At 40.1% G+C, this 27,918-nt stretch overlaps 1 protein-coding gene, 1 long non-coding RNA gene and 1 pseudogene across 2 annotated transcripts; 1 reads left to right on the top strand and 2 right to left on the bottom strand.

Moving 5' to 3' along the window:
• Positions 1–688: 688 nt before the first annotated feature.
• Positions 689–1,937, bottom strand: LOC117669373 (putative ATP-dependent RNA helicase DDX23 pseudogene; annotated as a pseudogene).
• Positions 1,938–7,249: 5,312 nt separating this feature from the next.
• Positions 7,250–9,949, bottom strand: NR0B1 (nuclear receptor subfamily 0 group B member 1). Its single transcript, XM_034423776.3, has 2 exons — positions 9,298–9,949; positions 7,250–7,722 (listed from the first exon to the last, which is right to left on the bottom strand). The coding sequence occupies exons 1-2, from the start codon at positions 9,947–9,949 to the stop codon at positions 7,478–7,480; spliced, it is 897 nt and encodes a 298-aa protein (XP_034279667.2). The 3' UTR covers positions 7,250–7,477.
• Positions 9,045–15,292, top strand: LOC148113447 (uncharacterized). The gene is made up of 2 exons (XR_015734498.1): positions 9,045–9,325; positions 14,978–15,292. It is a non-coding gene; the product is annotated as an uncharacterized LOC148113447 (long non-coding RNA).
• The last annotated feature ends 12,626 nt before the right edge of the window (positions 15,293–27,918 follow it).

Here is a 27,918-nt window from a genome sequence, read left to right as displayed (position 1 = left end):
TTGGTTGCCCTCTCCCCTCTTTGGAAAAGTTTTATAGCTCCCGCTGCCTTAAGAAAGTTCAAAACATTCTTAAAGATCCATCTCATCCTGGGCACCCTTTTTTTTGAAGTATTACCATCTGGCAGACGGTACAGGACAATAAAAACAAGGACAAATAGGCTGAAAAACAGTGTCTATCCCAGAGCAGTAACTATATTGAATTCTACTGTATAGTATAATATTAATGCAGTATCAGGGGTTTTCAATGCAATTATATAGAATGTGAAGGATGTGTTTTTGTTTTATTTTTATAATTTTCTTATGTATGATGTACACTGAAGATGGCATTTAATTTTGTTGTACGAGGTGCAAAGACAATAAACTAATTTTTTCTACTTTCTCTTTTCCTGGAGAAACGTGGTATGAAATCTACTGAACTTTTAAGTTAGCACTATATCTGGATAAACCTCATCCATAGGAAAAGAATGGTCAAAAAGAGCACAGATTTGTGCACTTCTTTCCTCCCAATAGTATTGTCATTAATTTTGAAATTTCACAGCTAGTTATTTACATTTTCATTTTCATTCACATTCATACCGTATTTTTTGGACTATAAGACACACCTCCCCCCCCCAAAAGAGGCTGAAAATTTGGGTGCGTCTTATACTCCGAATGTAGCTTTTTCTTTTTTCTTTTCTTTTTTTAAGTCTTATATGGATTTATAGTAATTTTTTTCAGGTCATTGAAAAAAAAAAAAAGGAGTCTTTCTGTACATTACCTGCCCTTTTTATGTGGACTGGGAGGGGGGGCAGTTGTAGATAAAACAAAAACACAATTGCATTGAAACATAACAGTTTAGGATTAGAAATGGGGAGAAGTCCTCATTGGAACAGGAAAAGAGAGTCTGGAGAAGTAGTGATCACAAACAGAATTCCCCTCTTCATTGGGCCATGTCCAAAAAGTCCTCCTTGTCTGATTTATGAAGATGGCAAATGTAAAAATCAATAATTGAATCCTCCCCCCTTCAAATATGTTTGGAAGTATCAATCAGGAAGGCAAGATTGCTAGCCATTCTCAACTGCCACAACAAAAAGAAATACAAGTTTTCTTATAAACACCATCTTCAAAAAGAAGAACATTAAAGGATCTGTGGAGATCAAGATTTGCAAGATGCCACCCTATCTCTTGGAGAAATGTTCCCATTGTTCACTCTTCAATTCAATGCAGGGTTATCATATATATAGAGAGAGGGAAAAGTGTATTTACACTCACAGAAAATGAGAAAACGAAACAGCCACTTCACTATTAAAGACTGGAAGAGCCACTATGCTTTTACCCTGTGTCATTGCCTAGGCCTCAAATGGTGGTCAAATAGTGACCCTTGATTATAATACAAGGGGGTGGGGTGGGGGGAGAGGGCTCTTTGTAGGATAACTACACACTCAGGCAAAGATAGGCTCCTCCCGACGCTTCTTAGTGAGGATGGTTCTTGGTTTGTGTTGGGCATCTGGATGGTTGGCCAGTTCTGGGGGGCATGAAGACACCAGACTCTCAAGGATAGCTTGCTTAAGGTCATAGAAGACAGCAGAGTCCTCTTTGGTAACAAAAGAAATAGTGATGCCACTTTTCCCAGCTCGTCCTGTTCGACCAATGCGATGGATGTAATCTTCTATGTTTTTAGCCATATCGTAATTCACCACCATGGACAAATCCTTAATGTCAATACCACGACCGGCTACATCTGTGGCCACCAAAATGTCCTTGGCACCAGCTTTCAAATTGGAGAGGGCAAATTCACATTGCTCTTGACCTTTACCACCATGAAGGGTGCAAGCATTGTACCCCATTTTCTCCAAAGATTTGGCCAATACATCACAGCCCTTCTTTTGATTGACAATGTAGCTTTTTCAAAGCTTTTTTTTAGCCCTAACTAGGTGCTAGCCGAGTGAAGCAATTTCTCCCCCCCCACCCGTGCTTTGCCTGCTTTTCTCATTGCTGCTCCCTCTAAGGCATTGCTGCCTTAGAAGCTGTTTTTTATCCCCAAGCAGGGGATAAAAAACCAGCAAACTAATGTGCTGAAGCTGACCAGACTAAGGACGCTAGCCAGATGAATACCTGGTAGGCAGATTTTTTCCCCCTATTTTTCTCCCCAAAAATTAAGCTGCGTCTTATACTCTGGTGCGTCTTATACTCCGAAAAATACAGTAATTCTATGAGGACAGAAAGATTTTACGGCGCCTGCTTATTCCTTCAAGTATAAATAGTTTATAACATATATTGTATAGTGTCTACTTCTGAGTATTCTGATAAAATGTGGAAGTTAACATACTTGATTTTTAACATTATTTCACTGAAGGAAAATCCTTCCTACCTTCCTTCCTTCTTTCCTTCTCTTTATTTTCTTTTTACTTTCTTCATCTCTTCCATCCTTAACTGTAATTGCATGAAAAGATGTAGTGTAATTTCAACAAATAGTTTTCACCAATACATCAGTAGTACTCACCGATTTCATTAGATGGAATAGAAAACATACTACTGTATTATCAAAATACACATTTGTAATATCTAAAATAACCACTAGATCAGGGGTGTCAAACTTGAGTTCATTGAGGGCCACATCAGAGTTGGTTTGACCTGGGGGGGGTCAGGTGGACGTGGCCAGGTGGGCGTGGCCAGCTTGATGTCACTCATGTCGGGTGGCCCAAGCATTCTGCCAGCAAAAATGGGGTCCCAAGCTCCATTTTTGGCTGCAATTGCTTCCTGAAACCCTCTGCCAGCAACAACAGAGATTGGTAGGGCCGTGGTCAGCTCTCCTGAACTCCATTGTCACTGGCACAGGCACCACAGGCTGGTTCTTCGCTGTTTCCAGGATGGCCCCGTGTGCCAGATCTAAACACCTTGCAGGCTGGATCCGGCCCCTGGGCCTTGAGTTTGACACCCCTGCACTAGATGAGGCATTCTTATTCTCCAATACACATAAAAAAGGTCACTTATCCTGTCTTTTATCAACATACCAGTGCAAAGTTATTTAATACCTTAAAAGTTATGATAATAAAGCATTAAATATACCATGCTCCCTTAGATTTTGATATTTGACCAGGAAACATAGAATTATCTTTATCATTTAATAACAGTTGTAGAGATTATTAGACAACTTCTGGAATTAGTTTAAAAAGTAGAATGCATGATTATTTTTAAAAACAAGGTTTCTATTTTTTTAAACTTAAATTTTCTTAATCAAAATGCAATGCCAGATATAGTTCTATGGTTCTAGTTTTATGCATTAACTGGAAAAACATAATTAAGGGTGGAACAAATCCAGCTCTGGAAAGCATTATTGGCACAGAATAAACAGCATTTGGTAAAGGTTGTAGTTGCTGGTATAGTTATATTATCATTTTTAATTAAAATAATCCTACAGTGAGATTTTCAGACTATTTACATTAAAAATTGGTTCAGAATACAAATACATGCTCAGCGTCAGCAGCATTGGTTCTCTAAGACCCTTGTTGTACTGATAGCCCTTAATTTTAGTTTGAAATGCATAATTCTTCTTTTTTCTTCATATTGCAGTGTCTATAGTGGCAACAATATACATTCATTCCTTCAGTCTTTTTATTTGGCAATGTTATAAAGTTATAAATAAATCATCCTATCAAGGGGTATGATATATGATGATTTGCCATTTTCAGTTTATATCCGTGTCTTTTCCTGATTGTCCTTGTATGTAAATACACAATAATATTTTCATTAAATATCAATTATCATGTAATAGGTTCATTTTTCACTGATTCCATTGGCCATACTGACTGATGATAATAAAAATCAGAATAGATGGAGACAGATGAAAAGTACCGGTAGTAAATTGGAATAAGTTGCAGTAAACAATTCAAAAATAACCAGAAGGCAGGCTTGGCCTATTCAGTTTTTTGAAATGGGAGTTTCATCAAATAGCTACCATGCTTATGTTCCTCTTAGATCTGAAATACTACTATTCAGAGCACCAAAGAAAACCTTCACTGTTTTGCTTATGATTGCTACTTAGCAACCAGAAGCAGTGCTTTCAAGATGAAAGATGTGATATTCAGGGTTTAAATTCTACATTTTAGATCATTCAAGGAAAAAAAAATGGGATAAACTGGGCAAGAAAAGAAAAAAGCAAAAAAATTAAAGTGTGGGAGAAGATGCAAAAAGGATTAAACAGATAGGAGAGGGGAAAACATTTAGTGGAGAAGCTGTTTCAGATAACAGCAGATCTCAATTATAAATTGATATGTTAAAGGTAATTATCATATGGCAGAATGCCTTTTTCAAACTTAACAATGCAGCTCTGTATGATAATATTAAATATTTTTCAATTATTATGAGCTGTGGTGGCACAGTGGTTAGAACACAGTACTACTGCGGGCTATTTCTGCTGACTGTCAATTGGCACTTTGGCAGTTCGAGTCTCACTGGCTCAAGGTTGATTCAGCATTCCATCCTTCCGAAGTCAGTAAATGAGGATCCAGATTGTTGGGGGCAATATGCTGAATCTGTAAGAGAATATTTACAGCCCGCTTAGAGCGGGCTGTAAAGCACCGTGAAGCAGTATATAAGTCTAAGTGCTATTACTATTATGGTACATTCACCAATAATTTGAAATTAAAGGTGAAAACTGCAACCTAAGCATGTATGCCTGGAATTATTTTAGTTGGTGAAATTATTTCTACGTGGACCAGACTGTCATTGAGTTGTTCTATAGCTAGTATAAATACTTATAAAATTGGATGTTTAAATGGCATGTCTTTTAAATTTATTTGCTGGACATTTTTATTGCTTTTATTTGTTATGTCTGCTGTTATTATAGTCTATAATTAAAATAGTCATTAAATTGATTTTCATTACTGTTCATAGTACATGGAACATAAGGACATTTCTTGTAGATTTGTTATTCTTTATAATACTAAACTTCATGAATATCAACTGTTACCCTTTAAAAAGAAAAAAATCAACAAAATTAAACAATTTAATATACAATAGAATCTCTGATCACAACTATAATTCATTCCATAGCTTTGGTCGCAACCCGATTTGGTTGTGACCCGAACCTAATTTTGGAAATTTGGCGCTTACAAAAATAATTGCGTGGAAGGGAAAATTGGCTGCGGAAAAAAAATATTGTGAATTTTTTGGTTGGAACCTGATTTGGTCGTGGTCAGAAGCGTTCGTGACCAGAGGTTCTATTGTATAGTGGTATCTCAGTACTCATCCTCAATTGGTTCCGAGAGGTGTGATGAGTACAAAAAATGTTGAGTACCAAATAAATATTTCCCATAAGGAATAATGTAGAGATTCACAAGGCAGCTGACAGCAACACGTTCTAGTTTATGCATTGAGTACCAAACAAATTATGAATACCGGGACAAAATTTTCATATTAAAATGCATTGAGGACCAAATTCGATGTTTTTTTTTTTTTTTTCAATTCCCACCGTTATATAAATAAATAAATAAATAAATCCTTCAAAACTATTTTTTTTTTTAAAAAAAAAAAACAAATTCGATGTTTCAAAACAGTTGAGTACCAAGGTACCACTGTATAACATTCTTTTAAACTACATGAGAGACCAATCAGAAAACAAATTATGCTCTCATAACTTCCCATTCATAATTCACCTTTTTGGATTCAAAAAGCAAAAATGATAAAATTGAAATTATCACTGTGCATCTTTGCATTTGATGTTGATAGACTGCAAGTTGTATCATGTGCCTCTCATCTTAATTTTCAGGAATATGCTAAAAACTAGATATTTCTAATCCATTATCATGAACCCAGGACATTCTTTATGCCCATCCCAGTTTGGGATTAGAGTATGAAAGTCAGCAAACGGTACACAAGTGGGATTGATTATCAGGCAGCAATCAAGCTGAATTTAGAGAAAAAAACCTGGTAAATTCTAAATATGTACTGTCAGATTCCACCAATACTATGATACGTTGTATGAAAATTGAACATGAACATGAAAATGTTGAAACTATTTTTAAGTGAAAATGAGGAAATGTATTGGCAAAATTTAGAATTGATTGCATCAATTATACTTAGTTATTTTTGTGTATACTGCACAAAGGATATTGGGCAGAATAAAAATAATAATTATGTTTACATTTTTGGGGAACCTTGTCTTCTTTCAGGTATAATTTAAATTTTAATGGGGCATGTACAATTTTTATTCGCAAAGTTTACTATTCATATTTAACAGTTTTTAGCGCGAATCCCAATTATGTGCTCTAAATGTTTTAATGCTCCTCACATAATTTGAAATCAATTTCTTAATTTACAAATCTTAAGTGTGTCTCTAGACTTTCACAAGAATAGATCATACTTGAGCAGAACAGTGATGGTTGCTGAAGCATTCTTTATTCCCATTCATTTATTCATTCTCAACTGTAACTTAATACTAATTTCATTCTGCAAAGTAGCAAATGGAATTTTAAAGTTAAGAAAATGTGTACTAATTTTGGGCTTTAACACCTAAGGTTTTTTTTTTTTAATTTCAGGTAAAAATAGTCAGCCATATGAAAGATACAAAAATAAAGGAAAAGTTTTTGGAAAAGGAAAGCAAAACCTTTTTTTATGACAAAATTAGAGATTTATATCAGGCTCCCATTCTAATCCCTCTAAAGAGAGAGATAATATTTAGGCTAACATAATGTATTACAAGAATACTTGTAATCAGATTTGCTCTGAATCAGCTTTGAATCCACATTATTCTATTTTACTCAAGATATTATAAAGTGAATTGTTTGCAATTACTGACAATTCTAATTACAAGACTGTTTGTTTCAAATTCAAATGTATCTTACTCAATTGCTTAGAACTGATGTTGTAGAACCAAATGTTTGTATGTGTATTGTGAATGCATCTTCTGTCTATCTAGAAATTCACTCCAGCCCTTTTATGATGTTGTTCTCTAGATTGAGAACTTCTGACATTATGAAGTGCGTTCTGAATTACGTTGTCATGAATTTGCTCAATCTAAATTAATGGACAAACAAGGTATGAAATGTAAGACAAAACATTACACTCTCCTTGATTAAACAGATGCTTTAAAAATATAAAATTGTACAACATTTGACTGAACACTTTCTGTTTTGTATATATACTATGCAGATCATTCTAGGTTTTAATTTTGTGAATTATATAATACTTTTACTTCTTTGAAAAAAAAGAAAAAAATGCAATCCTATATACTTGTCCTACAAAGAAGTCACTGAAACCTGCAAACTCCTTTCTTTGGATGTGTAGAATTATTTTATTTTTCAAGAGAATTTAGATTGAAGATGAAATGCTTTAAGATACTTCTAATTAATAAAACAGATTGGACTCAAGAACATTCCATTGTTGAATACAAAAATATTGCCACTTTAAAAACAATAAGTTAGTTTATTTTACACTATTTTACACTATTTTGTTGTCAAGACTTTCCACACTGAATTGTCATGCCTCACATATGATTTCATAATTTTGCACAAAGCATCTCTAACAACATATCATCCATATTTACTGTTCCAATAATGGGCCTGAAAAAAAGTTCTGCAATAACACTGGCATTAATTGATTCAAGCATAGAAAGAGCCACATTCAGTTTGGCAAATCTGTCCTGGTCTTCTCTGTGAATCAGTTTGACATGTTCATTTAGGGCTTGTTGTGCTTCTTGCTGCAGTCCTTGGATGTACTGCACACAGTGCAGCCCTGGCAACTCTAAAAAGAAAGAAACGGGAAGAAGAACAGGACATAAACATTACATTATTATCTCTTTCACTTGTAATATAAGCAATTTATATTGGATCATTTTGTTATTAATAAATTAGTGTACTACATCGAACCTTCTGACTGAGGTTATATATTGAAAGAAGTATGTTATCATGCTGATAGAGTAATATAAAAACTGTTACATGGAAGGTATTTCAATCTATTTGCTTCTAAAGAGATACTAAAATTGGTATGAAAGAAATATTTCTGCAAAAATATCTCTTCACACAAATGCACTGACATCCATGTTTAATAAAGTATTTCACTAAAGTTCATTCTTATGGATGAAAATGGTCATTGCAACATACTTACTTTTTTTTAAAGAGGCTTTTCAAACAATCTGTTAACTCCAAAACAACCTAAGTTAAAAATATGCACTGCTGCAAAAGTATTTCTGCAGTTGCATGCAGCAAAAAGGAAGCTCCAAATTAAACTAAGATGTTTACATCTGCATCTCAGCTCATTACTTTGCAATCTTGCATGATAGGATCTCTCTCTTAATTTTGGCACCTAGCACTCGCTATATTATACCAGTTTAGAATAGTTCTATTGTATTTTAGAAGACAGCACTGCTAGGTTCTGACTATTGAAATACCTAGAAAATGGTATGTGAGTTAACACCTGATAATAACACAGAAACTTGATGTTTTTCTCTCTTGTCACGGTTCCTCAAGAGCAGCATTATTTACACTGTTTTAATAATAAATGACTGTCATCTCAACTAACTTGGATGTTTTAAGATTGCAAATATTTTTTTTTTCAGATTATTCAGTCCCTAATGTATTTATACTTAATGTACTCAGTATTCCATTCCACACTACATAATTTAATAAAGTTTAAATCATATTCTTCCACAACACATATCTAAAATGTTATTAATCAAAACAAAACTTTATTTTTTATTAAATCCTTAAATGAGATATGCTGAAACAAAGCTAGCGTTAGTTTTATAACATGAATTTGAGGTAAATTCATTTATTTTTGTTTTCCTCAATATAGATACAAAAAGAGTTTTGACTTACTTCGTGTTATCTGCATGCAAGGTTTGTGAATTGATATTTGCTTCCAAACCAAGTATCATCAGAAGACTGTTTTTTCTAACATTTCAATTCGCAAAATTCTAATTCTCTATCTGAGCTCTCTATCACTTGCTATGAATCCAAAAAGCAGAATGACTATTACGACTACTATTAGGCATTTAACTTAATAAGATTTTAAAAATACAGACAGACACCAGCAATCTAAGCTCAATTGCTGCATTCTGACAGCTGCCGGTGGGACCTAAATCCTTAAGTCCAATTATTGAATGTTTTTTTAAAAGATGCTTTTGTAAGTATTGGCAAAGCCAGACCAGTCGAATTTCCTCCCAAGTTACAGAAGAATACTATCAGAAGGACAGGCCCTTTCCGTTACCAGATGAATTGGAGTTCCTGATGGGAAGTTTAAGGCCAAAACATCCGGGGTCCCCAACTTCGAGGCCTGTCCCGAGTCGTACCCAGGCACTACCAAAAACGGCTGGCTTACCTGGATTAAAGAGAACCGTCCCCTTAAGGTAGGCATACTCCTTGGTGCTTATGTCCAAACTCCAACATTTGGCCAAAAAAGCTTTGATGCTTTGGATCTCTGCCGCCGACAGTAACTTGGCGTTGCCGCTGCCGCAACTTCCATTCCCATTCCCACAGCTCTGGTCCAACTCCCCCTGCGTCTCGCGGAGCAACTGGAGCTGCCGCCGCCGCCGTTCTTCATCGCAACGCTTGTTGGTCAGTATCCTGTGGAGCATGCTGAGCTCCGTGGTCTCTACCGTCTCGAAATGCACTCGATCCTGGGCCAGCCCCAGCACGAGCAGGGGAGCCCAACAGCTGCGTACAAGCACCAGCTGCTCGTCCAGAGGCAGCTCCTGAAAACAGGGCACGTTTTTGACGAAGCGCAGCGTTTTCACCAACACGGCTGAAGCCGCCTTGCACGCAACCTGCGGGTTCTTGAGGGCCACGCGACTCTGCCTGCCGCACGAGCAGCCGAGCGCCGTAGCGTAGGGCCCCTGGCCCGGTTGAGGCACGGGCTGCTGCCGGCTGGTCTCTTCCTGCTGCTGCAGCTCCTCGCTCTTCAGTATGTTGTAGAGAATGCTGCTCTGCCCCCGGGAGTCAGTGCAGCACCGATATCTGTCCATGCACGCCATATCTCCAAGGGGAGGCAGCAGCGGACTCTGAGGGAGGAAGAGCGGCGAAGCGACGTCCCTTCGGCCCAAATCAAAGACGCTGGTTGTCCTCTACGTAGCCCTTAACTTTTATTTATAGCGCGAGGGTAACCGCGCTTTGCGGCGCTGGACTTCAAAGGCGAAGACGCTTGTTACTGGCTGGGAAGAAAGGACAGGGCGGAAAGCAAGACGAAAAGCGACCCTTAAAAACTCCACCTTCTCCCCTCCCCTCTTACCAACTATAGAGAAAGAGAGCGCCTATATTTCTCTTTGTGCTGGGTTTGCAATCTGCTGCTCGCGTTGCTTGGAAAAGGATTTCCTAATTCCGTTGTGTCTCCTTCCAGCGCCCCCCACCCCAAATTAAAAAATAGCTTCTTGAACAAAGCGAAAGGGACAAAAATTGCAAATCTATCTACTCTACCTATTTCTACTTTCTACTTTATTCCTCAGTTGGAGAACTGAAGCTTAGGAAAGCTAAAATAAAAGATGAACGAAGTTCAGGGCATTAAATTGGCACTAAACAGGCTGTTCGGAGAATTAGCCAAGTGATTTGAACTTTGTAGAAAGCCGTCAGATGAATATTTTTTTCTGGGTTTGCAGAAGATGGTTGTAATAACTTCAGGCACAGCAATTTAATAAACTATATTTTTAAAGATCTAAAGGTAATTGATTTCAATGTATTTGTGTCTCTCCCTCCCCTCTATCAAGCCTGAAAGAAAAGCACTATTCATTAATGAATTGACATCCAGAAAAATATATTTTTCATTTTATTTATATTTTAGTAATTTTAATGGATTTTCATAAAAAAAATACTTTTGCTCAAATGCAGTTAAATCTATGTTGCAGAATATTGCTTTATTATATGCCGGATTCTCTTTCAGCTGATTAACTGAATTAGAGCTCAAGGCTGTAATATTGTAATATAAAAATTTAGATTGAAGTCAGCGATTTACAAGTAAATTTACAAGGTGGAGCTCCTAACAAAATTTAAAAAATGTAATATCTATCCAATTTAACCATTTTTTTGTTATTGTTAAAAGAGATTATTTCCTCCCTAAAAATAATGAATAGCATGTCATTTTTTCTCCTGTATTCATTCTCTCCATAAGCCACATTATCAAGTTCAGATGTCTGTTTCTATTCATTATTTTCAGGATCCATGTCTTCATTCTTCTCCTTTCCTACTCTCTTCTTCATTATCATATTAGTTTGAGTAACTGGATCTGGTTGGTCCTTTATTAGGATCACTCAGGCAAGTTATTAGAGAAACAGAAACATCTTAAGTTTGTGGAGATACCAATATCAATAGATGAGATATACAGAGAGATATATACTTGGTTTCTCCTTGTCTGTTTTGTTTTAACTTCTTGTTTAATGAAAAGTTCTGGAAACATTAAAACCACACACAGATAGAGGTAGCCTTTTCTCTTATTTTGTTTGCCCATAACAAAAGTATCATCCAGTTTTGACATTTTAGCTATTTTATGACTTCTGGCTGATGTGGCGATATCGAAGGTGACGAGCGGGTCTCTGCACTTCCACGCTCACTTCTCCCTGTTGGAGGGCTCCGAAAGGAGCTAAAACCACCCTGTAGGGCTGGTGAAGAAAAGAGGGGCTCCCTATAGTTCAGGGAGAGCAGCAACTCTCCTGCTGGACTCAGGGCTTCTTCCCTCTCACTCAACAAAGAGAAGAGGCAGCCATCATGGCTGCCATAAAGCTGGGATAGTCGAGGCAACTAAGAAACATGTAGGAGCGGTGCAGATGGACAGTGTCTGGAGCTGGGTGAGAAGATACAGAACCTTTTTATTTAGACCCTAATTTTAAAGAAAAAAAGAAAGAAACAGGAAAATCCAGGAAAAGAGACTCCTAGAGCTATTTTTTAAAGCAGGGAACTACCATAAAGAGAAAAATCCTAGACCCAAAAGAAAGGAACTAAGGGGAGAAAAGTTAAAGACCTTTTAAAACATAGAAAATTGGACTTTTAAATTGGGCAGGCATAGTTTTGGAAAGGCTTTAAAAATGCTAGACTATCTACTTGAATTTATTTGAATAGTGGACTTTGCCTCCATAAACTATTAAATTTGGATCAATTTAATCTATAAAACCTGAAACAATGCTGAAAACTAAGCTAATGGCACCATCTACTGGTGAATGGAATATACCAGACCCCTACAAGCTTAGAAAAACTTTTTGAAGGGAGAATAAATAACATTCATCTGGAGCAGGGGTCAAACAATGGCCCATGGGCCGCATATGGCCTGCCAAAACCATTAATCCAGCCCGCAGGACCATCAGGCTGCCCTGCCCACATCTCCCCACCCACCTGCTGGCCCCCACCCTTCGGCCAAGTGCAGGACTTAACTTCGCGAGCCCCGCGGGCTGGAACTGGAAAGTAAGGCCAATATTTTTGGCCTGCAGAATGCTACTGGAGGGGGGGAGGTGAAAAACGGCACACGGACACCCCAGGAGGCCAAAAACAGGCCCGTTTTAGCCCATTTTTGGCCTGCAGAGTGCTTCTGGATGTGGGGGAGGTGAAAAATGGGGTGCGCGGACACCCCAGGGGGCCAAAAATGGGCTCATTGGGGGGGCGCCTAAAGTAGGACTCTGCAGGCCAAAAATGGGGCACATGGAGGCCTCCCAAGGACATCCGCATGCCCCATTTTTGACCTACCCCACCTCCAGAAGATAGAGGGAGAAAGAGAGAGAGACAGAAAGAGAGAGATAGACAGAGAGAGGGGAAGGGAAAGAGAGATACAAGAGACAGAGAAAAAAAGAGATAGACAGAGAAAGAGGGAGAGAGAGAGAGAGACTTGTTGATTGTAAGTTCCTTGGGGCTGAGAAGAATTGCTGCAAAACTGAGTTTCCTGAAGTGGGGCACTAGACTAAATAACTGAAAAAAAGATCTAGTAAAAAGTAAAGTCAACCAAAAGAGCAACATGCAAACAAAAGCAAATAAAACACTCCCCAGAGCAAAACAGATTACAGTGTCAGCGTCACTAAACACTAAAGCAAATGTTTGCAAAAGAACCGGTCTTGAAGCATCCTGACCCCGAACAACCCTTCGTCATCCAAGCAGATGCCAGCGATGTGGCAGTAGGAGCAGTCCTACTCCAAAAGAACAGCCAGGGGGACCTGCAACCTTGTGCCTACACATCCCGCAAACTCACCGATGCAGAGAGACGATGGGCAGCGTGGGAAAAAGAAGCGTTCGCAGTGAGATGGGCGCTGTTAACCTGGCGACACCTGCTAGAAGGAGGCCAGACACCGTTCAAGGTTTGGACTGACCATAAAAACCTGGAGGCCCTCAAGACCCCACGGAAGTTATCGCCCAGACAAGTCCGGTGGGCCTAATAATTCAATCGTTTCAACTTCGAGCTGAAGCACATCCCAGGGGGGAAGAACTTTCTGGCCGATGCCCTCTCCCGAATGCCTCAATATAACAGTGAACGTGAGCAGGTAGTGAATGCCATCATCCCCTCTGCCCAAGGAGTGGGCCAAGTAACCACCAGACGGCAGCATCGAGACCAGCAGGGGCAACCAGCAAATGACCTAACGACAAGGCTCAAGGCAGAAACGTTGGCGGACCCCTGGTTCCGAGACAATCAACATCTCCTGACCAAGAGAGATGGCCTAGCATGGAGAGGGACGAAACTTTATGTCCCAGAGACCTTATGCACCTTGGTCCTCAAGAGGAGTCACGACGTCAAACCAGCAGGACATTTTGGTTTCCTAAAGACTCTGCATTTAGCACGGAGACAGTTCTGGTGGCTCCATATGAGAAAAGACGTAGACAGCTATGTAAAAAGTTGTACCATCTGTGCCACGATGAAAACCCGACCAGGAAAGCCCCCGGGGCTGCTACAGCCAGTAGCTGAACCGTCAAGGCCATGGGAGGAGATTGCTATGGACTTCATAGTCGAACTGCCAAGGAGCAGCGGAAACACAGTGATCTGGACTGTAATAGATTTATTCTCCAAACAGGCACATTTCATACCCTGCAGCGGACTACCCTCAGCCCGCCAATTGGCCAAACTGTTCATAAAACACATCTACCGCCTGCATGGAGTATCCAGAAGAATTATCTCTGATCGAGGTGTCCAGTTTACCACGAAGTTCTGGAGGGAATTCCTTCGATCCATAGGATCATCCCAAGGCCTCAGCTCAGCGTTTCACCCGAGCACCAATGGGGGGGCGGAGAGATTGAACACCATGATAGAGCAGTACTTGAGGTGCTACGTTGACTACCAACAATCGAACTGGGCGGACCTCTTATCGTTTGCTGAGGTCGCATATAACAATGCTATCCACAGTAGTACAGGACTAACCCCATTTAAGATAGTGAGCGGCATGAATTTCGTCCCCATGCCAGAGTCCCCAAGGGAGCCTCCTTCCTCAGTTAGCTTGACCGAATGGATGGCAATGCTGAAAGAAACCTGGGAGAACATCAAGAAGGCATTAGACAAGGCGGCACGGTCTTATAAGAAACAAGCAGATAAGCACCAAGCCCCCCAGAGGCCGTTCCAAGTAGGGGAGAAGGTCTACCTCTCCACCAAGTATTTAAGACTCAGACTCCCAACTAGAAAGCTGGGCCCGAAATTCATAGGACCATTTCCAATAGTAAAAATAATCAACCTGGTTACAGTACAATTGCAGTTGCCCCGGTTACTAGGGAGGATACACCCCGTTTTTCACAGTACCCTCCTGAAGCCAACGTTAGGGTCAACTTTAAGGCCGGTGCCACATGATCCCCCAGGGCCCTTGATTGTTGGAGGCCAAACCCACTATGAAGTACAGCGAATTCTTGATTCGAGGTGGCACAGAGGACGCCTCCAATACTTAATTAAGTGGAAGGGTTACCCCTTGTCAGAAGCTTCCTGGGTGAAGAGCACGAATATTCAAGCTGACCGCCTCATAGCTAAATTCCATGCAGATCACCCAGACAAGCCGGGAGGGGGTGGGACACACCCTTGGACGGGGTAAGGTACTAAACTTGTTGTTTGTCTCATGCAGGCCTCACCAGGAGAGTGAAGGGAGAGGGGCCGGATGTCAGCATATCAGCGCTGACATAGAAAAGGGAGGATGAAGTTTGAACTTTTGCCTGCTAAATCCCTTTGAAGTTTCAATCTCCTTGGAGATGAAGAGCGGAGGGGGAACATTCCTGTGAACTGACAGGAAAAGAAATCAGGAGAGTGACTTGGAAGATAGCCAATGAGAAGCAGAGAATTGGGGATCGGAAAGGGAGGGATTGGGGGGCAAAGGTCAGTACTGACCACGCAGTGTCATGATCCGGTTGCTGTACTCGAATAAAGAGAAAATTTCCTTAAAGATGGGCAGTTTGGAAAGTCATTTATTTTGAGATAGCATCGAAGCTTGACGTACAGTTTAATTTGTGTGCATTGTTTAATGGACTGCTAAATTGACCATGCCCACCTAGTCACATGACCTCCTAGCCATGCCCACCCAGCTGGTCCAGCCCTCCAACAGTCTGAGGGACCATGAATTGGCCCCCTGTTTAAAACGTTTGAGAACCCCTGATCTGGAGGATTGTGGTGACACTTACTCAGGGGTGGGATTCTACCAGTTCGCACTGGTTCCCTAGAACCGGTTGTTAATTTTCTAAGCAGTTCAGAGAACCAGTTGTTAAAAGAAATCTCCTTTTGTTTTTTTCCACTTTACAGGGTTAATCCTGTAAGGAATTACAACATTCTGGTGTTGTTTCTAGCCTAATCTTTATTGCCCTGCTTACAGAAACTGCCTCTCCATTAACGCTTATTACATTCTTGGCAGTACACCTAGTGTATGGATCGCCTCTCCTTCCAACTTAAGAAAGTACAAACTTTTCAAACATAGTTCTTCAAAAGGATTCTTTTATTAAGCAGAAGTGAAAACCATCCAGCTAAAGCACAATCTGAATGCCCTTAAGCAAAGCAGTAGGATTAAAGTGGTAGAGACCCCTCCCTTTGAGTCAGAATGCAGATTTCAGCCAATACACAATTGTGAAGATGTTTTCTTTACTATTTCCTTTGAGAACCCGAACAAACATGCATTCCCACCACTACACTTTAAAGTGAGACAACCCACATGGCTATCATAAAAATTCCTGTGGGTAAAGGGAATCTCAGTCTTCCTTGGCGCCAGGATATAGGTTGTAAAATATCTGATGACACAGGTCATGCTAGTAAATTGAATCCAAGTCCCCCCTTCCTCCACTTGAATGGCAGTATCACTTTTAGGGATCTGACATGCTACCCTCCTTAGAAAACAAAAGGGTCCACCTATAAAAAAAAACAAAAAAAAAAACAAATATACACAAGATTTCAAGATTTCATGATAGATCAACAAGGTTTGTTAGGGTATTGGGAGTGAAATTTTCTCAGTAAGATTGGAGCCCTAACGTGGTGTTTAGCAACCCATTCATTGTGTGCTGATGGTAAATGTTTCCAAGCAACCAAGTATTGGACTTTCCCTCTGTGGATCCTAGAATCAAGGATTTCCTTGATTTCAAAGTGTTGTTCACCTTCAATCATGATGGGAACAGGTGGTGTAGATGCAAGTGGTCTGAGGGATGAGATTACTTCTCGTTTGAGTAAACTGATATGGAATACTGGGTGGATCTGCCTGAGTGTCTTTGGAAGAAGTAGTTCAACTGCTACTGGATTGATGATTCTAGTGATGGGGAAAAGTCCAATGAACTTTGGCCCTAGTTTCTTTGATGGTTGTAATGATTTCAAGAATTTTGTAGATAAGTATACTCTGTCTCCAATATGAAAAGGTTTGGGTTCCATCCTTTTCTTGTCAGCTTGAATCTTAAAAGCTTCTCTAGCTTCCTGTAAGGCTAATCTAACCACTGGCCACATGTTTTGCAAATTATCCATCCACTCCTTAAGTGAGGGGATGGTGGGTTCTTCTGTGGGTAGTTCAGGCATGGGGCTGAAATCCTGGCCTGTTGCTACTCTAAAAGGGGTAAAACCAGTGCTTGAATGGACAGCATTATTAAACGCAACTTCAGCAAAAGGCAAAAGTTCGGTCCAGTTATCCTGTTAAAAATTAATAAAACATCTTAAATATTGTTCTAGTACCGAGTTCAAAATTTCAGAATTACCATTAGTACAAGGATGAAAAGATGTGCTCAACCCCTGGCCAGTACCAAGTAAGCCCAAAAACGCCCTCCAAAAATTGGAGGTGAATTGAGCCCCTCTGTCGGAGATGATCCTTTGTGGAGCACCATGAAGTCGATAAATGTGTATTAGGAATAATTTGGCTAAACTTTTAGCAGTTGGGATCTTTTGGCAGGGTATAAAATGTACCTGTTTTGAAAATAGGTCTGTCACAACCCAAATAACAGTATTTCCCTCACTGTTTGGCAATTCCACGATGAAATCCATAGTGATCTCTCTCCAAGGCACTGAAGGTTCAGCTACCTTCTGCAATAGACCTGGGGATTTCCCATGGCGTCTTTTTGCTGCTGCACAAATGGGGCAGCTAGCTACATAGCTTTCTATGTCTTTTTTTAGTGATGGCCACCAAAATTGTCTTTTAATCAGGTGTAAAGTTTTCACAAACCCAAAATGTCCAGCTAATTTGGAGTCATGGCACTGTACCATTAAGCATAGTTTTTGGCTTGCAGGGACATACAACTTCCCCCCCACCCAAGCCAAGTCTTCTTTCATCAGACAGCTGGATTTGTTCTTCAAAAACCATTCATCAGTGGCCAATGCTTGTTTAAAATTTTGGGTGATGTCATTGTCTGTCACTGTTTCTTGTTTTTCCTGGGATCTGGTGACTACTTTAGCGGCTAGTTGATTGTTTTGTACTATAGGTTTGATTATGTCTGACTTTGCACTAATGTATTGCAGTTTTCTGGATAGCGCATCTGCCAGAAAGTCCCCCCCCCCGGGAGGTATTTTAGAGTACACATTCTGCACACTGATAGTATTAAGGTTTCAAAAGTCAACACATAAGCATTTTGAACCATCTTTTTTCTCTCTAAACAACACTGGAGCTGCAATTTTTGTTGGGCTGGCTCGATGAAACCCCTTGCTAGGTTTTTCTCAATGAATGTTCTCAGCTCTTCCAACTCCCTCGGTGACATGCTGTACATCTTGGGTTTAGGGAGTTTCGCGCCGGGTAAGATTTCTATCAAACAGTCAGTGGCGCGGTGGGGGAGGGGGAGCTCATCTGAGGCTTTTTCGCTAAAAACCTCAGCTAAATCCTTGTATTCTATGGGTATGCCCTCAGTTGGTGTGGCGTGACCAGGCATGGCTGTTTCTTGATTCTCTACCCCCTCAAGTCCTTTATGTGGATACTCAGCAAAAGTCACTTTCCTCTGAAATTTTATGATGCCTTGTTTCCAATTGATTTGTGGGTTCCATCTTTTTAGCCACGCAAGGCCCAGAACCAACGGCCATTCCATGCCAGGTGCCACTATAAAGGTAAGCCTTTCCTCGTGGCTTCCGATGCCTATATGTAGAAGCACAGTGGCCAGAGAAGCTGGCTCCCCTCCTGCTATTGACCCATCTAGTTGGCAGAAAGCAATGGGGGTTTTCAGCTTTCTTATGTTAATCCCTAACTTCCCTACTAAGGTTGGGCTGATCAAACAATGGGTGCACCCTGAATCCACTAGGATGGGGATACTTATCTCCCTGTCCTGGTTTGGGATAAATAGTCTTAAGGGGAGGGTAAGCGGTTTAATTGGTTTGCTTACCAGTGGCTCATCATCTGGATCACTTCCGAACGAGTGTGATTCCTCCTGTTCAGATGCCAGGGTTTCTTCCCCAAAGAGGGGAGGGGATGGGACTTCTACAGTCTCCCTGCTCCTTAGAGCAGTCTCCTTCCCACACCGACCCGGTTTTTCAGGACCCTCCCCCGGTGGGTGGTTCCGGGTGGGTGTTTGCAAACAACACTCTGCAGCTCGGTGCCCTTCTTTTCCACACTTGAAACAGGCTGAAGATCTCGGAGAGAATGCAGTTTGTGGTTTGAGGGGCTCACCCATTGGGGTGAGGATTTCTTCCATGCTCGCCCCGCTCGATACTGGTTTCTGGCCATATCGATCTCAGCTTCTTCGGCGGTGACATACCATTCATGTAGGTCATTCGGTGCCCCTCGGGCCACGCAGGCATTGTATAGATCATCACTCAGTCCGTCCTAGAAACAGCTCACCAAAATATCTTCCGGCCAGTGCACACGACACACGAGTTCCCAGAATTTTTCAGTATACTCTGCTACTGGCCGTCGCCCCTGCCTCACCACCTTAATGCGGTCGCGTGCTTTGTGATCTGCCAGTGGGTCCTCAAACCGACGTCGCAGGGCCATCATGAAAAGGTCGAAATTCCGCAGTTCTGGTGCGTTGGCGTTATGTAGGGTCACCATCCATCTGGTTGCGGCACCCTCTAGGGGTAGGGTCACAACTCGCACTCGGGAGCCTTGGGTTTGGAAATCACGCCCTCTTGCATTTAGGTGGGCACATGTGCCACAAAGAATCCTAATTGTTGCAGATTCCCATCAAACTTCACCCCAAGGGGGGGAGTTTCTCTTTCCAGTTGAGGAGCCTGGGGTTGGTTGGAAATGGGCGCCGGTGTGCATGCTGCCTGGGGGTGAGGGTTTGCTGGGTCTTCTCCCACTGCTGCTGTACCATCTGTTCGATAGGTGGGCTCCAGGGGTGGGGGGTGCCTCCCCTGGCATCATCCATGACTGCTGCCCTTTCAGTGCTCTTTGGTTGTTGTCCTGGCTCCCTTCGGATGTTAAGATTTTCCAAAGTCTCCATCACCAATTGGGGTATATGCCTCTTCAGATAGTCCTCCCTCAGGCGTGCTTCAGTCAGTCCCCCCTGGTCAGTAAGGGCTTCTAGTTCTAGTTTCCACCCCAGTTTTTGGTTGCCACGGTTGAGGGTGACTCCTCTGGTTCTCTCATCCCAGCCATCTTTCTTCCCAATGCCAATCGACCAGTGGGGTTTTTCCGGATTCCCCAGGGTTACCTCATCCTCTCTGATGGGTTGCACGAGAGAGGCATCTGACTGGGTGGCGGTTGCTGTCTCTCCCCAGCAATCGGTTTCTCCCAGCTCTCTGCTTTGTTCAGACATGGTTTGCAAGGTCCCCTCAGTAGAGCGAAGATTGCTTCTCTGGGTTGACCATTTTGCAGATTGTGCTTTCTGTAAGGATCGCCTCTCCTTCCAACTTAAGAAAGTACGAACTCTTGAAACGTACTTGTTCAAAAGTATTCTTTTATTAAGCAGAAGTGAAAACCATCCAGCTAAAGCACAATCTGAATGCCCTTAGGCAAAGCAGTAGGATTAAAGTGGTAGAGACCCCTCCCTTTAAGTCAGAATGCAGATTTCAGCCAATACACAAGTGTGAAGATGTTTTCTTTACTATTTCCTTTGAGAACCCGAACAAACATGCATTCCCACCACTATCCTTTAAAGTGAGACAACCCACATGGCTATCATAAAAATTCCTGCAGGTAAAGGGAATCTCAGGCTTCCTTGGTGCCAGGATATAGGTTGTAAAATATCTGATGACACAGGCCATGCTAGTAAATTGAATCCAAGTCCCCCCTTCCTCCACTTGAATGGCAGTATCACTTTGTATCACATGACACCTAGACTTACTGTCACCTCCAGAGCTTCTCTGGATTTTCTTTGCTTGACTTTTGTGAGAGAAAATTCCCTCACAGTTGCTGTGCCTATTAATGGCCTTTGGCTTAGACAATTAAATAAGCCAATCAGAGAGCAGCTCCTGGCTTTGAATCTCCAGGGATTTCTATGCCCTCCCCTAACTGCCACTGTGACAGTATAAAAGGAGATGCTTGCCAGCAGAATCTCTCTTCGGGATCAGAGGCAGAGCTGAAGTCACTAAAACCTCTTCCTTCTGAGGAAGAAAAGCCCAAACTCCAATCGCATAGAGTGATTGCACCAGAGAGTTGACAGGACACTTAAGAAAGAGAATGACATCTAATATTCTTTTTGAATAGACCTTGTTTTATTTTATGTAAATAAAAACAGCTTAGTGTAAACTGCTCGTGAGGCTCATTTGTTCTAGTAGATTGTGAAATAGATAAGGTTACGGTCCATCGAGGCCCCCTCCATCACAATTAGTAGCAGAGGATGGTTTTAAACCTTAGCACAATCTACTAAACAAAAATCCCCATTCTCAAGCCAAGGCGAAAGGCGAGGATCGTAACCCGAGCCTTCACCAGGCGCATGGTGACCCAACGCCGACCAATGGAATCCTGGGCCAGGGCGACTTCAGCTGAAGAGCCCCAGGCATCCATCGCACAGGAGACCAGAGGGATGACAGGTCCCAAAGTGAGTGTCCCTGTTCACGAACTACTCGCCGCCGCGAGTGAGCGTCCTCCGCCCGCAGAAGCCGAGACCAGAAGGACGCCCCTTCTGGCCTCGTCCATGAACCCAGCAGAGAGGGATAAGATGAGGTCAGCAATACTTCAAGCGTTCAGCTTGCCGGTGGCAAGTAAAGACCCGGTTGCCGACCTCACCGCCCTGCTACAGATCACAACCACGGCGACCGCGGCAAGGGACAGGACTGAGATCCAGGACAGCGCCGGATCAGTAAGACCCACCCAGTCCTGTCCCACAATCCCTTTTACCGCTAGTGAGGTAATGGCGGGAAACTACATCCTCAAGTTTCCTGCCCAAAAGCATGGCGCCCGGCCAGCTTCTAATTCAGGGTAGCCAACTTAACATGGCTCCACCTGTCACCCTGTCAGCTACCAATGGCCCACAATGGCGAGCAGGCACCAGCATTGAGGCCACCCACTTGGCAGCGCATACTGCTGTGGTGGCCCAAAGCTACCAGCCAGCTGAAGAGCTAGCTTTCCCTGCAGCAGCTGCACCGCTGGTCCCAGCCGTGCTGAGCATGCCACTGGCACAGGCCGAATGGGCCCACGCCTAGGCGACCAGCCCGGTTGTGGCGGCCCAAGCAACAAAATCGAGAAGCTCGCCTACCAAACTTGAGATCAAGACACTGACAGTGGTACAACAGCAGCCAGCCCCAACACTCTTTCGACGGCTGCGGCCAGCTCCTTACATGTTTCCAAGATGGCAGACTCTCCTGTGGCGTCTCCAGCATTCAGAGCCACTTCCTTTAAAAAAAAAAAAATATTATTATATTTTTATTGTTAAAGAATAACAGAAAGAAAAAAAACAATACAAAAATCAATAGTAAGGAAAGAAAAAAATTTTTTCCCCCAACGTGCTATACAAATGGAAAGGAAGTTTTAGGAAATTAAAGTCTTCAATTCTTCCAGAAATCTCTTTGATAAGGTACTGGTGCCGATTCATCCAATCTCCCAAGTGCAAAGTCCACAAATGATTGCCAAGTGTTCCAAAAATCATTTTCTTTGTATATACCACTTCTAATTTTAATATCACAAGTCAATTTATCATTTAATGCAAATTTCCATGTTTCATTATACCATTCTTCTAATTTTAAGTCAACATTTAATTTCCAATATCTAGCAATTATAATTCTCCCCAATATAACCAAAATCCTCACCAATTCACTTTCTCCAGTTGTTAATGTTGTTTCATTCAATATTAATAATAATATGGTTTCCAATTTCAATTTGACCCTCTTCTTAATCATTTCAAATATTTCATTTTCTATCCTAGACCAAAAAAGTTCAACCCCATTACATTTACACCACATATGAGCATATGTCCCGAGTTCCACTTTACATCTCCAACACATTTTATCCACTTTATTATCCATTTGAAAAAGTCTTATTGGGGTCAAATACCACTTCCAAATAACTTTATAGTTATGTTCTTTAATCCTTATTGATAATGTCCTCATTTTTCTACTGACCCAGTTCATATTCCAATTTTGATCAGAAATTTCAATACCCAGTTCTTTTACCCAATTCTCTTTCATTACCCTTTCTGAATTATTATCAAAGTTAATAATTTTATAAATTTTACTAACTAATCCCTTTGGCCCAATTTCATCTTTTATTATTCGAGATGTCAAATTTTCAAATTCCGTTTCCTTTCTACTCTCATCATTCCTTTCTTTACATTTCCTATTCCATTTATTCATTTGAATTCTTTCAAACCAATTAATGTTTAATTTTCCATAAATTTCCTCTTTCCTCATTTCATTTTCTATAAATTTCAACCATTCACTAATTGTTTCCACTTTCTCTTCTATTATAATCCTCTCTCTGTTACTATTTAATTTCATTGGGCAATTCTCTTTCAGTTTACCTAAATACAATACATCTGGTATTAATTTTTTTGCTACTCTGTCCCAATTTTTAGTCAAACTATTTAACCAATAATTACAAATTTTAACCTTACCTTTAAAATTTTCCAAAAACCATTTGTAACCAAACTTCTTTATTTCCTTCATTTCCAAACTACCCCAAAGTTTAACATCTCCTTTTAAAATTTTTACTACTGTTTTTATATTAAATGCTCTATAATAGTTTAATAATTTTGGAATTCCTAAACCATCTTGTTTTTGGTTCTGATACCACATTTTCTTAATCAATCTTGGTTTTTTTATCCCCATTACAAAATTTATCTAATTTTTTTTGATATACTTCAATGTCCTTCTCGGTTAAAAAAAATCGGAAGCATCTCGAATAAAAAGTTAAATTTAGGAAGTAACATCATTTTACATAAAGCTACTCTACCAAACCAAGATAACTTTAATTTTTTATATTTCCCAATTTTCTCTTCAATTTCTTTTATTACTATATCATAATTTAGTTTCTTTAAATTTTTAATTTTAAGTGAAAGTATAATACCTAAATATCTTAAATTATCCTTTATCCTAATTCCAAATTGATTTTGTAATTTTTCTAATTTGTTTTCCCTATCAATTTCCATTAATAATTCTGATTTTGCCCAATTTGCTTTCAAACCAGTCATATCTTCAAATTCTTTCAAATGTATTTGAACTCTTTTTATATCATTTGTAATATTATTTAAAATGACAAGAGTGTCATCTGCATATAAATTAACTTTGATGCCTTTATAACCTATTAATTCTGAATCCTCTTCAATCAAAGTTGTTAAAATTTCCATTGCTAATAAAAATAGGGTCGGAGACAGGGGACAACCCTGTCTCGTCCCTGCTTCCAAATTTATTTCTTGTGTAAATATACCATTTACCTTCACTCTTGCCGTACCCTTCTGGTACAATTTGGAAATAATATGAATAAATTTATTACCAAATCCTAATGCAGAAATCATTTCTTTTATAGTATCCCATTGTATAGAATCAAAGGCTTTAAAAATATCCAAGGCAAGAATATCTATCTTATCACCATTATTCTCAGCAATATCAATAACATTTAATACTCTTCTAACTAAATCACACATATAACGCCCTTTAACAAAACCTACTTGATTGTGGTTTATATATTTATCTATAAAATTATTCAATCTATTTGCTACAATTGCAGTAAATATCTTAGCATCTTGGTTAATCAAGGAAATGGGCCGATAGGATTCAATCTTTTCTAAATCTTTACCTGGTTTCAGGATTAAGGATATAATTATTCTATTCCAGGACATGGGGGGGGGGCGTGTCCATGGCTGTGGCTTAGAAGACATTGTCTTCGTCTCTCTGCGGCATATGGAAAATTGAAAGCAGATGAAAACAAAAATAAATAGCATTTTTAAAGTCCGATAACAACTAAATGCGTTAGTGAAGAGTTCCTGTTTTGGTTGGATTAAGATCGATGTGGTAAGCCACCCTGAACTGCTTTTAATTGAGGCTTTTTTTTAAAGTGCTCTCCCTTCGGGGAAATAAAAGTGAGCAGAGGGGGTGATGAAACTGTGAAACGATGATTTAAAGAGGTCTGAAAAACAATAACTTTGAACTTAATTGTGAGCTGGATCCGCAAAAAACGTCCGCAGGGTGAAGGGCAGCAAATTAAGTTTTATAGCTATGTTTGAATAAGATAAAAATAAGATATATGAGAGCTGCCTGAATGTTAGAGTTGACATAAACATGGAGAACAGGAACCTTTTTTTGGGGGGGGGGGGAATAGCCGAATATTTAAATGACTTGTTTGTGGGATCGTCCGAAAATTTGAAAGCAATTATCCTTTTTTTTGAAGACACTGTGAAAATTGTGGACTAAAAGTTAAAAGTTTTAAAGTAATCTAAAGTACGTTTGCTGTTTGAAGTTCGCAGTGGGCAATATGGCGCTGAGGAGTGTAACTGATCTTGATTAATGTGACTACAGGAATTTCACTGTTTGTATTTTACACTGCCTCTGGCGCAAGAAGCAATTGTAAGCAAGCTTTCAATAATTTGGACTTTCAACTTTTTTAAATTTGGGACTCCTTAATGCTTTATTTGTCATCTCTGGCTCCTTAAAGTGAAAGTAAAATAAGCCCAAGTCCTTCTGAAAAGACCTTTCTGAGTATCTGTGGTACAGAACTGATGGTTAAAGATTTTTCCTCTTCAATAATTCAACATTTTAAATACAAGTTGATGACCCACTGATTTTGAACTGTGAATAAGGTTATAGAAATATTTGGTCAAAAATTATAGGAGTTATTAAGATGGATCCATCTAAAGATGAATCGGTGCGATCTAAGGTCAAACAGATTTCTCAAGCTAGTATTGACTCAGCTCAAATTGTGTTGGCATTAAACAAATTAAGTGATAAAATTGAAACAATGGATACAGAATTTCAAAAAAATATATTTAAAAATGGATGAAGAAAAGAAGGAAAGATCCAATCAGCTGGAACAAATTGTTCAAGAAATTAATGTTAATTTTGCTAAATACACAGCAGAAGTAACAGTGATAAAAGATAATGTAGATCAACTACAAGTGCAAACAAAAAAAATTGATAAGCAAATAACTGAAATTGTTTTAAAAAATGAAAAACAGGATAGAAGAATATGTACTCTGGAAGAAGAAGTTAGGAAGTCTAACATTGTTATAAGAGGCATAGTGGAAGAAAAAGTGGACAATGTTAAACAATGTGTTTTGAAATGGCTTAATGAACTCGGATTGGATAAAAATTTTACAACTACAGATTTGATAAGTGTCTATCGAATTGGATTTAGAAGACAACGTGAAATAATAAGAAAAGTTTTGGTGAGATTTGCAAGTGTTAATGATAAATTATAAGTAATGGCAAAAATTAGAGAAAATGGTGATGCTGTGCTGAAGCTTGAGGGAAAACAGGTCCAAGTCTTTCAAGATATCTCAAGAGAGGAAAGATCATGGAGATATTATTTGAAGCCAATTACTAAAATATTAAGAGATAGAGGTATTAAGTATAATTGGAGACCACCACAGCGAATGAAATTTTTCTATAAAAATAGAATGCATATATTTACAATAGAAATGGATGCGGTTCAATACCTCCATGAGCTTGGCTTTTTGAAAAAAGAGGAAGAACAAAGTGAATTAAGATCACAATTACTCAAAATGGGTGGAATTGAAGTATATACATCAACACCAGAGGAAGAAGGAGGGGCGGTCGGAGGTTTAGGTCCAAAACCAAAGAGGAAAAGAAAACCAACGAAAGATATTTCTCCCTCCTTGGCGGAGGTACAGAAGAAAAGTCGAGATGTTACTGGTGAAGGAGTGGAAAGGATGATTACATTGGACGCTGAACATAAAAGGAAAGATGAGCCCGAGTGCGGGGACAAAGAACTTGTAGTTGTTCAATTGAAACCAGAATTATGCCAATGAAGAGACGACCCAGCTGATGGACGTAGTCCCCTCTCCCCCACTCTTGGAAACGAGGCGTGTCTTAATGAAGACGGTGGGAGATGAAGATTTTATGTGGTTGTGTGTTATGTTAGTTTTTGTTTTATGTTGTTTGCATGTTTTATATTATTATTATTTTTATTATTTTTTTTATGTTATGTGTTGTCTATATATATTTGTTTGGGTTTTTGGTCACAGAAAGGAAAAAGAGGGAATAGTTAAAATTAAAAATATTAATGGGGGTAATTAAGGTAATGACTTGGAATGTTAAAGGTACTGGAAATCAGATTAAGAGAAGACATTTAGAATTTAAGATTAAAAGAGATTCTCCTGACATACTTATTATGCAAGAAACTCATCAGAAATCTGAGGATATAAACAGGATGTATTTAAAAGGGATGCAGGTTTATGAAAAAGCTTTTTTGAGGGCAGGGGGTGGATATGAATGAGCATCTTTGTGAGCTCAACAAAATGAGGGAGGAACTAATTTTAAGGGATGAGCCTGTGTCTGAGCAGAGCTTAATCAGCATTATAATTAATTCTTTAGACTCTAGCTGGAATAATTTTATTTCCCAATTGGATAATACCAGCTATAAGGGTATGTCCCTGGAAGTCCTGTCTGGTAAATTTATTGCAGAAGACAACCTGAGGAAGGACAGGGTGGCCTTCCACAGGAAGGAGAGACCACCAAGGAGACCTAATACCTATGAAAGAGTCAACACTGTTGAGGAGTGTTTTAACTGTGAGTCCAGGGACCATTACAAAAGAGACTGCCCGTGCAATGCCAACACCAGGACATGCTATCTATCTGGACCCATACCAGTCAGGCTTCAGGCAGGGGTACAGCACAGAAACAGCATTGGTCGCGTTGGTGGATGATCTCTGGAGGGCTCGGGACAGGAGTTGCTCCTCTGTCCTAGTCCTATTAGATCTCTCAGCGGCTTTTGATACCATCGACCATGATATCATGCTGCAGCAGTTGAGGGGGTTAGGAATAGGGGGCACCGTTCTGCAGTGGTTCTCCTCCTTCCTCTCCAATCGCTCGCAGTTTGTGTTGGCAGGGGGGCAGAGGTCGATCTCGAGGTGCCTCACATGGGGAGTGCCGCAAGGGTCAGTCCTCTCACCCCTTCTGTTCAACATTTATGTGAAGCTGCTGGGTGAGATCATCCATGGTTTTGGGGTGAAGTGTCATCTGTATGCTGATGATACTCAGCTGTACATCTCCACCCCAGACTACCCCAACGATGCCCTT

Source organism: Pantherophis guttatus, chromosome 5 (assembly GCF_059756535.1).
Source record: "Pantherophis guttatus breed Tessera chromosome 5, ASM5975653v1, whole genome shotgun sequence".
In the NCBI taxonomy this organism is placed as follows: domain Eukaryota; kingdom Metazoa; phylum Chordata; class Lepidosauria; order Squamata; family Colubridae; genus Pantherophis; species Pantherophis guttatus.
Note: the sequence above shows the minus strand (reverse complement) of the source record. Positions and strands in the feature narration are given on the sequence as shown.